Source organism: Schistocerca piceifrons, chromosome 7 (assembly GCF_021461385.2).
Source record: "Schistocerca piceifrons isolate TAMUIC-IGC-003096 chromosome 7, iqSchPice1.1, whole genome shotgun sequence".
In the NCBI taxonomy this organism is placed as follows: domain Eukaryota; kingdom Metazoa; phylum Arthropoda; class Insecta; order Orthoptera; family Acrididae; genus Schistocerca; species Schistocerca piceifrons.
Window position 1 is genome coordinate 131141218 of NC_060144.1, and position 13473 is coordinate 131154690.

Genomic DNA, 13473 nt, shown 5'->3' on the forward strand with positions numbered 1-13473 from the left:
CCAAGGCAGAAGCGACTCTCATCGCTGAAGACGACACGTCTCCATTCGTCCCTCCATTCACGCCTGTCGCGACACCACTAGAGGCGGGCTGCACGATGTTGGGGCGTGAGCGGAAGACGGCCTAACGGTGTGCGGGACCGTAGCCCAGCTTCATGGAGACGGTTGCGAATGGTCCTCGCCGATACCCCAGGAGCAACAGTGTCCCTAATTTGCTGGGAAGTGGCGGTGCGGTCCCCTACGGCACTGCGTAGGATCCTACGGTCTTGGCGTGCATCCGTGATCGCTGCGGTCCGGTCTCAGGTCGACGGGCACGTGAACCTTCCGCCGACCACTGGCGACAACATCGATGTACTGTGGAGACCTCACGCCCCACGTGTTGAGCAATTCGGCGGTACGTCCACCCGGCCTCCCGCATGCCCACTATACGCCCTCGCTCAAAGTCCGTCAACTGCACATACGGTTCACGTCCACGCTGTCGCGGCATGCTACCAGTGTTAAAGACTGCGATGGAGCTCCGTATGCCACGGCAAACTGGCTGACACTGACGGCGGCGGTGCACAAATGCTGCGCAGCTAGCGCTATTCGACGGCCAACACCGCGGTTCCTGGTGTGTCCGCTGTGCCGTGCGTGTGATCATTGCTTGTACAGCCCTCTCGCAGTGTCTGGAGCAAGTATGGTGGGTCTGACACACCGGTGTCAATGTGTTCTTTTTTCCATTTCCAGGAGTGTATATAGCACTTGCGAAGCATTACTGGGTTTATATGAAGGTAGTATGTGTTCACGAAAGAACAATTACTGTTGATGACCTTGCAGCTTTCGCTAGAATGAAATGATAATTAAATGGACACCCTAGCTGCAAAGAGGCGTTGATATACTTCACTGGGAAATGTTGAAGCCGGCCGGAGTGGCCGTGCGGTTCTAGGCGCTTCAGTCTGGAACCGCGTGACCGCTACGGTCGCAGGTTCGAATCCTGCCTCGGGCATGGATGTGTGTGATGTCCTTAGGTTTAAGTAGTTCTAAGTTCTAGGGGACTGATGACCTCAGATGTTAAGCCCCATAGTGCTGAGAGCCATTTGAACCATTTTTGTGTTGTTGCAGGAGGTGTACGGGTACCGGGTGAGCGCGGGCCGCCGGTGTCTAGCGTGGCTGGGCTTCCTAGCGACGGCGGGCCTGCTGCGGCTCGTGTGCCACTGGTTCCCGCGGATGCTGCTCTACCTCACCCACTGCCCCTGCAGCCTGCGCGACGCGCAGAAACTGCTCTGCGTGGTGAGTACCGCCGCCCCCTCTGCTGTTTTATATAAATTACGGTAAAGGGTTTTGAGAATCTGAAGGAAGTCGTACAGGGTGTTTCAAAAACATTCATCCCATCTCACAAGGCTACATTTTTACATGCTGCCTATTGAAATTGCAGCACCAAGAAGGCAGCCCACACTGAGGTAACAAAAGTCATGGGATAACGATATGCAGATATACAGTTGGCAGTAGTATCGCGTGCAGTAGGTATAAAGGGCAGTGCATTGCCAGAGCTCTCTTTTGTACTCAGGCGAAATGCACGCGAAGACAAGAGTTTTCAGAGCAGTTTACTTCTGGTCGGAAGGGTGGCATGGTAAGAAGCGGCGTCTAGACTTTGAATGCAGATTGGTAGTTGGAGCAAACCCATGGGACATTCCATTTCGCAAATTGTTTATTGTGTCTCACTGTTTAGAGGCATAAAACGTGTGGGTGTTTTCAGATCATTACTAAATGCAAATAAGTAAAAGGCCGAGGTGATAGGAGCTGAAGGAGCCCAGGTTGCAATAATATGCGGTATGGCACACTGTTAGAGAGAAGGATTATTATTCAAGAAACAGTACAATGAAAATTACTTATCTTCAGTAGTTTGTAGGACTGCAGCTGCGGCTATGAACTGACAATCTCGTAACATGGAATACCATGAACTAATATGAAGTGTTGGCAGAAGAGCCAACACCGTGTTGCTAGAGGAGGCCCAAATGCACGCTCCTAAGCTCACGCAGATTGGCGTGAGGTCTGGAACAAGGTAAAGTAATTATCCTATAAAAAAAAGAACGTAGTTCTTGGAATACTTAACTTTAATCCACAATTGGAGAACATCGCTCTTGTTTAGACATTAATATAATCTCAATATAACTGGCAATGGCGCCTTGCTAGGTCGTAGCAAATGACGTAGCTGAAGGCTATGCTAACTATCGTCTCGGCAAATGAGAGCGTATTTGTCAGTGTAGCATCGCTAGCAAAGTCAGCTGTACAACTGGGGCGAGTGCTAGTAAGTCTCTCTAGACCTGCCGTGTGGTGGCGCTCGGTCTGCAATCACTGACAGTGGCGACACGCGGGTCCGACGTATACTAACGGATCGCGGCCGATTTAAAGGCTACCACCTAGCAAGTGTGATGTCTGGCGGTGACACCACATAATACAACTTATTCTCAGGGACTATGCCTGATGGGCCCTCCTCAGAAAACAAATGCAAACATTACAGAACTGGCTGAGGGCCGAGTATGAAAGTACGTCTGCCTAGGTTGAAATCTAGCTAAGAAGTGAACGAGGCACACTCCAGTTACGTCGAGCTGCACAGCCCGCTAGAGTGCGCTGTGCTCGGCAGACGACGGGCTGCCAACCTTGTGTTGGCGCGGCGTTGTAGTAGTATCTGTGGCAATGATACTACATTGTTAGTGAATTCAATATTTCAAAATCCACAGTGTCAACAGTAAGCCGACAATACCAAATTTCAGCCATTACTTCTCACCTCTGACAATGCAGTGACCGACGGCCTTTACTTAACGACCGAGAGGAGGGGCGTTCGATTGTAGTTGTCAGTGCAGACAAGCAACACTGCGTGAAATAACGGCAGAAATCAATCTGTGATGCACGAAGAACGTATCCGTCAGGATAGTGGGGCGAAATTTGGCGTTAATGGGCTTTGGCAGCAGATGCAAATAGCACAACATCGCCTGCAGCGCCTCTCCTGGGCCGGCCGACGTGGCCACGCGGTTCTAGGCGCTGCAGTCTGGAACCGCGAGACCGCTACGGTCGCAGGTTCGAATCCTGCCTCGGGCATGGATGTGTGTGATGTCCTTAGCTTAGTTAGGTTTAAGTACACTGCTGGCCACCGTAAATGCAACACCAAGAAAGACAAGAGGTAGCACAACAAAACTTATTTTGTAGATAACATGTTGACCAAGTATCAAATGATTACGTTTACAGAAGTCTGTGACGTGTGGTTCCTGCCAGAATTAGTAGCCAGAGTAGCCGCCATTGTTGGAGATCACCGCTACCACACGTCTCGGCATTGAGTCAAAGAGACGTTGGATGTGTTCCTGGGGTACAGCAGCCCAAGCAGCTTCCACACGTTGCCAAACATCATCTGGTGTGGCAGCTGGGGATGAAATCTGGGTCACTCGTTGAGCAACCATGGACCACATGTTTTCTATCGGCGAAAGATCCGGAGAGCGAGCCGGCCAGGGAATCACTTCAATCTGGTTATTGACGAAGAACCTTTGGACAATGCGTGCCACGTGTGGTCGCGCATTATCCTGTTGAAATATGGCTGTGGCCGAGCCTTGAAGGTAAGGAAGGACAACTGGCTCCAGCACCTCGGATATGTAGCGCCGGCTATTTAAAGTACCGGCAATGCGTACTAGAGGCGTGCGAGAGTAATATCCAATACCGCCCCATACCATAATACCCGGTGCAAGACCAGTGTGGCGGTGCATAATGCAGCTGTCCAGCATCCTCTCTCCACGGTGTCTCCACACTCGAATCCGACCATCGTAGAGCTGCAGACAGAAGCGTGCCTCGTCAGTAAAGACAACGTCATTCCATTCTGCCGTCCACATCCGTCTGTCATCACACCATTGGCGACGGAGACGTCTGTGGTTCTGCGTAAATGGTAGACGAAGCAATGGACGTCTTGCGGACAGACCACTCTGCTGTAAACAGCGTCGAATGGTACGCGCAGACACTGGATGATGCGTTACAGACGCAATGTGCTGTGCTATGGTTCGGGATGTCACTGAGCGATCCGTCACTGGCATGCGCAAAATTTGCCTATCAGCACGTGCAGTGGTGCACCGAGGTGAATGCGATCGACCACGTCGGTCCGTCGTACCCTCCTGCATCCAACGGTCACATATCCGCATTACAGTTGTTTGGTTTCGTCCAACACGACTAGCGATTTCTCTGTATGATAATCCACAATCTCGGTAAGCCACTATCCTTCCTCTGTCGAACTCGGATACTTGATCAAACGATGTTCGCTGTTGTCTACGAGGCATAACTGATCGTCTTGTGAAACAACCACAAGGTAAACACACGTGCCGAACGTACACTCGTCGAAATCGCCAAGCCTTAAATGGCGCTATGAGGTGGCGCCACAGGCGCGCGTGATGTGCGTCTGCGCTGAAATTCTAATCAGTTGCATATCTCATCGCTGCAAACCCATGGTGTAAATTTCACTTGATTCGGATGCTTCCTTCAGGGTGTTGCATTTACGGTGGCCAGCAGTGTAGTTCTAAGTTCTAGGGGACTAATGAACTCAGAAGTTGAGTCCCATAGTGATCAGAGCCATTTTTGAGCCTCTCCTGGGATCGTGACCATGTCTATTGGACCTTAGGCGACCGTTTGCAGCCATTTAAGGACTTTGTGTTCCCAAACAACGATTCGGCATGTCACTGGGCCACCACTGTTCACGATTTGTTTGGAGAACATTCTGGACAGTTCGAGCGAATGATTTGGCCACCCAGATCGCCCAGCCTGAATCCCATCGAACATTTGTGGGACACAATCGAGAGGTGAGTTCGGTCACAAAATCGTCTTCCACCAACACTTCTGCAGTTATGGCAGCACGGCTCAATATTTGTGCAGACTTGTTGAGTTCATGCCACGTCGCGTTACTGCATACGTCGAGAAAAAGTAGGTCCGATTCGATATTAGGTGGTATCCCATGACTTTTGTCATTTCAGTGTATAACAAGCGTAAACCTGACTTCACGTGTACCACTTACTTAAACATGCGAACGATTATCATTTCAGTCCAACTTCACAAAGTAGGTAGGAATACCGTCATTTGCAGAGTGTCCTAGGTGGAATGTTCAGTATCCATTTGATGCAATAAAAGTCCATTTGATGCAAAAAAAAAAAGCTTCATATGGACGTATGCATTATTCCGAATGGTTTCTGAGATAGAACACAGGAACGTACATTTGTTTTTGCGCTACTAGAGCGCACGTGTATGTCTTAGCCACCCTTTGACATTTTATTATAACCCAACCTACCACATTGCTCTCAACCTCTTTCCTCGGGATATCTTTCCGCCATTAAACTAGCCTCTTGAAAGCGCAGTTGTCCATGGTATGTTGTGAGTAAGGTAGTGCGAGGAATTGAAAGCGCATCAGAGAGAAGCATCTGTTAACTGTGATTGTACACGCTATGAGGACAATGCCGCTCATCTACAATCAATGAAAACTATGCAGATGTAGTATGCCTCCTTCTGGTGTTTAAGTATACTGTCGGCAACTTCCGACACGAATTCCTTAGCGCAGAATGTTTACCAGAGGTTTCAGTCCACTGTGCGAAACAGGTATTCTTCCAAGTTCAGCCGCGCAGGATTAGCCGAGCGGTCTAAGGCGCTGCAGTCATGGACTGTGCGGCTGGTCCCGGCGGAGGTTCGAGTCCTCCCTCGGGCATGGGTGTTTGTGTTTGTCCTTAGAATAATTAAGGTTAAGTAGTGTGTAAGCTTAGGGACTGATGACCTTAGCAGTTAAGTCCCGTAAGATTTCACACACATTTGAACATTTTCTTCCAAGTTCCAGTTTTCCTTCTGAACGTGTAGTTCAACAATATGTGCCACAACATAACACATTGTTGGAATGGTGCAGTGTAATCCTGCTACCAGCTCACCACGTGTATGTCCCACTAACACTAGAATGACGAACATCGCATACGGAAAAATTGAAACCATTTCACATACAGCGTGTCCCCAATCTTCTCACTGACGACAGTGCTGCACGACTGAAATTTTGTCAGTGGTTAAATGACAATTTCCATTTGCTTTCATTGATATTATTCAGCCGCGCGGGATTAGCCGTGTGGTCTAAGGAGCTGCAGTCATGGACTGTGCGGCTGGTCCCGGCGTAGGTTCGAGTCCTCCCTTGGGCATGGGTGTGTGTGTTTGTCCTTACGATAATTTAGGTTAAGTAGTGTGTAAGCTTAGGGACTGATGACCTTAGCAGTTAAGTTCTATAAGATTTCACACACATTTGAACATTTTTTGATGTTATTCACTCACGAAATCATTTACACAAAATGGGATCAACAATACACGTAGTAATCATAGATGGTCGCAGGAAAATCCACATGCTGCAGACGAAACCAGTTTAAAAGTTCGTTTTTGATCAGTGTTCGCTGCGGCATGGAGGGTAACATGGTGACAGGCCTAGTCATTTTAGAAGAGCGAATGACGGAACAGAATTACTTGCATTTTTTTAAAATTCATATGTTGACCACCTTGAGAGCGTTCCTTTGGCCATGCGGACTGCAATGTACTTTTAACTGTCTAACATGAGAACTGAGGTGACCAACGAAAACTGAACGTGAGAGATAATGCGTCGTCGCCTAATGGCAGTGCTGCTCTCATTAGGAAACGTGAAGAGGCACTCAGACAAACAATACATGCTCTTTCAAGAGTGCACAAATGCTTTGAAGTTAAATGTGGGATATTCGAACATCTATTGTGAATTGCACATCTGTAATGTGACGTGTGCGGTAATGTTTGGAGGTGAATATGCCAAAAATGCATGTTTTTGAATTGATGCTTGCTAAAACGCATGCTGTAATGTTTACTAACTGTTGTGCATGCGTAAACCTGACTGGGCGATGGTCAGGTTGGCATCACCCCCCCCCCCCCCCCCCCCCCCCCGCCCGTTGTCTGGGGTTTTGCAGAAACGTCTTCGGCCTGGAATCTCGTTGTCTGCAGTAGAATTTTCGTAGTGAAGCTTCGAATTGAGCCTCAATGACCAGCGAAGACTTGTCTGGGAGCGTCCCGGACACCGATGGAATACCAGAATACTATCCTGACTGTCGCCCGCCATACGGTCCTGCAACTAAACTCAAGCTCATAAATTAAAGATAATGCTGATACATGGAGTAACAACGCTCTGGTGGGCGGTTTGCATGTTCAAAGCACCTCGAGGTATGACCATGCGGTGCATCTGACCTGCGGTCAACGCACGGTGGCACTGGCAGCAGTCCACATACACAGAGGTGTGTTGGTGCATGTCAGAGTACAGTGCAGCGAGTAAGTGTGCAGACATTTTCAGACGTGCTAATGGAGATTGTGTGCTGAAATTGGCTCAGAGAACACATATTGATGACGTTATGAGGGGTAGAATACTAGGGCGACTGGAGGCTGGTCCAACACAGCTGGTCGTAGCACGGACCCTCCGTGTGCCACAAAGTGTGATCTCGAGGTTACGGCAACGATTCCAGCAGACAGGAAATGTGTCCAGGCGCTACATTACGGGACGTCCACAGTGTACAACAACACAAGAAGATCGATATCTCACATCAGTGCCCGCAGATGGCCACGAAATACTGCAGGTAGCCTTGCTCGGGACCTTACCGCAGCCACTGGTACAGTTGTCTCCAGCCACACAGTCTACAGACGACTGTATTCGCCCGGAGACCTGCAAGGTGCATTCCACTGACCCCTAGTCACAGGAGAGCCCGTAAGGCGTGGTGTCAAGAACACAGTAGATGGTCATTAGAACAGTGGTCCGAGGTTATGTTCACGGACGAGTCCAGGTATAGTCTGAACAGTGATTCTCGCCGGGTTTTCATCTGGCGTGAACCAGGAACCAGATACCAACCCCTTAAAGTCCTTGAAAGAGACCTGTATGGAGGTCGTGGTTTGATGGTGTTCGGTGTGATTATGATTGTTGCACGTACACCCCCGCGTGTCTTTGACAGAGGAACTGTAACAGGTCAGGTGTATCGGGAAGTCATTTTGCACCAGTACGGCCGCTTTTTCGGGGGTGCAGTGGGTCCCACCTTTCTCCTGATGGATGATAAAGAACGGCCCCACTGAGCTGCCATCGTGGAGGAGTACCTCGAAACAGAACATATCAGGCGAATGGAGTAGCCTGCCTGTCCTCCAGACCTAAAACCCATCGAGCATGTCTGGGATGCTCTCGGTCGCCGTATCGCTGCATGTCTTCAAACCCCTACGACCCTTCAGGAGCTCCGACAGGCACTGGTGCAAGAATGCGAGATGTAGTATGCCTCCTTCTGGTGTTTAAGAATACTGTCGGCAACTTCCGACACGAATTCCTTAGCGCAGAATGTTTACCAGAGGTTTCAGCCCACTGTGCGATACAGGTATTCTTCCAAGTTCCAGTTTTCCTTCTGAACGTGTAGTTCAACAACCTGTGCTACAACATAACACATTGTTGGAATGGTGCAGTGTAATCCTACTACCAGCTCACCACGCGTATGTCCCACTAACACTATCTGCTCGACCACCTGATCCAGAGTATGTCAACGTGTTGTGCGGCCTGTGTACGTGTGCAGGTTGAACATATCCCATATTGATGTCGGGGTACATGTGCAGATGTGCAGGAAACAGTGGCATTTTGTAGCACATGTGTTTCGGGACGGTTTTTTCAACTTATCACTAATACCGTGGAGTTACAGATCTGTATCGTGTGTGTTCCCTATGTGCCTATGCTATTAGCGGCAGTTTTGTGTAGTACCACGTTGTGTGGCACCACATTCTGCAGTTATCCTTAATTTATGAGCATGAGTGTAGAAATGATGGCGAGAAGGGCAACTTCTTTTTCATAACAGGACCCTTTAAGTTTTCATCCGCGGGACCCTTGCTGCACAACGGTACGTCGACGAGGTTCTGCGCTCCCATTTTGTTGCCCTTCATGACAAGCGATCCTGGACTTAAATTTCAGCAACCTAATTCCCGCCGAAATTGCAATCATTTGTTTGTCTGTACATGTCCATCACGTCTGACGATTTCCGTCCCATTCGGATAATTTCTTTGTGGTGCGTCTTCTTTTTGTTTTTAGAATAAATAACAATGTATATTAAAAGTGTTCTGTCTCTGAACCCAATCGGAATTGGGCGTATGTCTGTACGAAGTTTCAAATTGTCGTCCCTGTCAAATCCCTGTATACTGACCATACCTCCTAGGACACTGTGTATTCTATTCATAAGGAAAGATTATGCAACAGGCTTCTTATAGAGGAAGTGCATTTGGTTGTTGGTTGGAGGTAAGAAGATTCTTTTATATACAGCCGGCCGTTGTGGTCGAACGGTTCTAGGCCCTTCAGTCCGGAACCGCGCTGCTGCTACGTTCGCAGTTTCGAATCCTGCCTCGGGCATGGATGTGTGTGATGTCCTTTGGTTAGTCAGGTTCAAGTAGTTCTAAGTCTAGGGGACTGATGACCTCAGATGTTAAGTCCCATAGTGCTTAGAGCCATTTGAACCATTCTTTTATACATTATTTAAGGAAGAGGAGCGTCTACCTGCACTTGTCGGATTTCCACAACGGCTGGGCATGGCCCTTAGAGACTGTTGTTTATGGTGCCGCGGTATTGCTTCTCGCAATGATCAAGGCGTCACAACGACCATACGAATATGGAATCGATGAGTTCAAGGCGGTCATACACAACGCCCTGCAGGTTCTCAATAGAACCACATGACTAGCGCGTCGCGTTGTTTGCATGGCCATGCGGGGCTATTGGGCTATGCGACGTCCCATGAATCACGAAGTAGACTTGTTTGCAGCAAGGCGAGTATCGTTGCACAAGGGTCGGTCAGTGCACCGCCGGTTGGAGCATCACGGAGAGATAGCGCTACGTCAGTATTTGACACAAGAGTAGGACCATGTCGTTTTTGCAGAAGAGTGCTGGTTCCGCATACAGCACCACGATGGTCGTAGCCATATACGGAGACTCCGAGGATAGCGGACATAGATTGCATTCATCGTCGTCACACTGATACAGGATCTGGGGTGATGCTAGGCAGAGCCATTAGGTAGACAATTCGATCATTTCCGGTTCCCACAGACGGTAATTTGGGAAGGATGAGGAAGGACATCGGCCGTCCCCTTTCAAAGGAACCATCCCAGCATTTACCTGAAACGATTTATGGAAATTACGAAAACCTAAATCAGGATGAACGGAAGCGTGTTTGCGCTGTCGTCCTCCCGAATGCGAGTCCAGTGTGCTAACCACTCAACCACTTCGCTCAGTCGGTAATTTGGTCGGCAGTTCCTACATTTCTGAGGTGTTAAGGCCGTAACTGTGGCCTGTTTTCGAGGCCTCTGTGGCATTATCTTTCAACTAAATAACGCAAACGGCCTGTCGCCTGTGCTGTACTGACCTACCTCGACGGTTAGCACCTTCTCGAGATCCCTCACTCACTGAAAAAATTTGGTACTATTAGGAACAATAACTAAAATTTCATTATTTGCTGTCCTTTCTGTCGTTACAATTTTAATGAGTAGAAGTGAGGTAAGAATGATTAAATGGATGTTAGCAGCGGTAATTACCCAGACTTGGAGAGACTTGCACATTGTAGGCTAGTATAGAGAGCTGCATTCAGTCAGTGTTCCAACTTGAAATCTGCCTATTCATTCGGCACTTTCATTTCTTCACATTACATTTCGTTTTTAGCGGATCGCGGAATTTATCCTTGCAATATTTAACGCGCATATATTACGATCAGTACTGATTAATCCATATAAGCGATGTGAGCGAACGCTTCGCACGTTTGCTGTAGCGATTTCACATATTTGGGAGTCCGTTTCGATCAGTGGGAAGTTTTCACGAGTTAGAAGCGATGAGGCTGGTCCTTGTTTGAAAGAGAATCCACTAATATATTCTCGTGTGGAGGACACCTGTCCTGCGTTACTTTGTCTGGCGCCAATTTGTACCGGTGTGCAGATTCTACAATGAATAAGGAATTGAGCGAAGTCGTTTCAGTTACTTACCGTATTTCCCTGTAGCCTCTTCTTTTAGTTTTCAACCCTGAGGTTGGTTTGCAGCAGAGCGCCATTCTTCTCTTCTGTCTGCCTTCCTCTTCATTTCCACGTATGTGTTACATCCAGCGTCATTCATGATCTGTTGCATGTATGACATCCTTGGTCGCCCCCACCGATTCCTTCCCTCAATAGCTCCTTCTGCTGTTGTTCCAATGGTGTTGTTGTGTCTTAGGATGTGCCCTACAACTTTGTCTCTCCTTGTTTGGATGTGCCTCCACAGGGATCTGGTTTCCTGTACTCTTCTAAGCACCTCTTCATTTGTTACTTTGTCTCTCCAGCTGATCTTCATCATCCTTCTATAGCACCACATCTCCAGGGCCTCTAGCCGTCTTCTCTTCCAGTTGTCCAAGTTTCACATCCGTATAGGGCCACACTCCAAACGAAACCTTTCATGATACGTTTCCTTATTTTCAGACTGATGTTACTGGTGAGTGAGTTCCTTCTCCGATTAAATGCAATTTTGGCCTTTTGTATTCTGGTTGCAATTTCTTTCCGGCTGCTGCCATCTCTTGTGATTTTGCTTCCCAGGTGAGTAAATTCCTCTATCACTTCCAGCTCCTCTCTTCCAATTCTCATTCTCAGAGGTTCATATTCTGCTCCTGTACTGCATACCATCACTTTAGTCTTTTTCTTGTTTATTCTCAATGGTTCAAATGGCTCTGAGCACTATGAGACTTAACTTCTGAGGTCATCAGTCCCCTAGAACTTAGAACTACTTAAACCTAAGTAACCGAAGGACATCACTAACATCCATGCCCGAGGCAGGATTCGAACCTGCGACCGTAGCGGTCGCGCGGTTCCAGACTGTAGCACCTAGAAGCGCTCGGCCACCCCGGCCGGCTGAAAGAGAATCCACGAATATATTCTCGTGTGGAGGACACCTGTCCTGTGTTACAGTTTGTCTGGTGGCCATCTGTGCCGGTGTGCAGATTCTACAATGAATAAGGAATTGAGCGAAGTCATTTCAGTTACTTACCGTATTTATCTGTAGCGTCTGTTACAGCGCAGTAGGTATCGTGGAAAACTTTTTCGAATAGTAGCTGCACGAATACAGCAAAAATGTCACATTGCTGCGTAATAGGAGGTGCCGGGCCGTCACGCAATAGTCTTCGTGGCTTCCTATCATAGCTTACAGGAAGGTCACCGCTGCTCGCATATCGCCTGGCTGCACGTGCCGTTATCTACCCCGTGCTGACAGCAGAAAGTGCCTCATTTGCCATTTGAGTCAACATGGAAAGGCCGACCGTAGGTAAGAGTGCACGTAAAAAGTGCGTACACACTCGCGAGCGATGTTGGTGTGGTTATTGTAAACTGAAAGTGTCGAGCAGCACTAACTTGCATATTTAGTATGCGAGATATTCGGAATTAGCTCATAGGAAGATCCAAGTATCGGCTATTGTAGAAGATGCCGTTACAGGTACAGGGATTATATCACAGAAGAACAACCCATCAAAACGTGGTAGGACAGTTTCATGACTTTGTCACTGCACAGGAAACACTTACTAGACAAACAAATTCAACTAATCCTAAATGTCACTTGGACTGTTGGTGTTCGGAAATCAGTTATGACAAGAACAGTCCGCAGCTCGTGGTCGTGCGGTAGCGTTCTCGCTTCCCACGCCCGGGTTCCCGGGTTCGATTCCCGGCGGGGTCAGGGATTTTCTCTGCCTCGTGATGACTGGGTGTTGTGTGATGTCCTTAGGTTGGTTAGGTTTAAGTAGTTCTAAGTTCTAGGGGACTGATGACCATAGCTGTTAAGTCTCATAGTGCTCAGAGCCATTTGACAAGAACAAATTCACAGCAGTACTTTGATTGCTGCTGCTTGGAAACCACGCACGATAAGAACAAATCCAACACGCCACTTAGACTGTCGCTGCTCGAAAACCACTTATGCAAGAACAAATCCACGACGTTACTTGGACAGATTTCTATAGCGTTTATGACAAAAAAGACATCTGCGACGTATCTTTCATTGTTCTAAACAAGGCTGCTGTCGGTACGTGGAGCAGCGCAGCAAGACTTTGCTGGCTGATGCAGTATTTATACGAGAGTAAGCGGACTGGATAGTTAACCAGTAAATTATACTCGGAAAAAGCCACGACATGAAGCTCTCTTATAGTATTTACTATGACCAGTGTAGATCACTGACCATCCTCACGATAAGAAAGATTACAAGCACAACATAACATGTCCTAGATGACTCCATGTATGAAGAATAACATGAACATACACTTAGATGTCAAAAGTCATGGGATAGCGATATGCACGTATACTTATGGCGGTAGCATCGCGTACTCAAGGTATAAAAGGGCAGTGTATTGGCGGAGCTGTCATTTGTACTCAGGTGATTCGTGTAGAAAGACGACCGACGTGATTATGGCCGGGCGACGGGAACTTACCGGCTTC

General features: G+C 48.1%; 1 protein-coding gene across 1 annotated transcript in view; it reads left to right on the top strand.

The window, feature by feature from the left end:
* The window catches only part of LOC124804928 (polyamine-transporting ATPase 13A3-like), a 395714-nt gene that overhangs the window by 240937 nt on the left and 141304 nt on the right, over window positions 1–13473 (top strand). The window contains exon 3 of the mRNA XM_047265303.1: window positions 1099–1266. Within this exon, the coding sequence (XP_047121259.1) occupies window positions 1099–1266 (168 nt within the window). The remainder of the gene's footprint in view (window positions 1–1098; window positions 1267–13473) is intronic.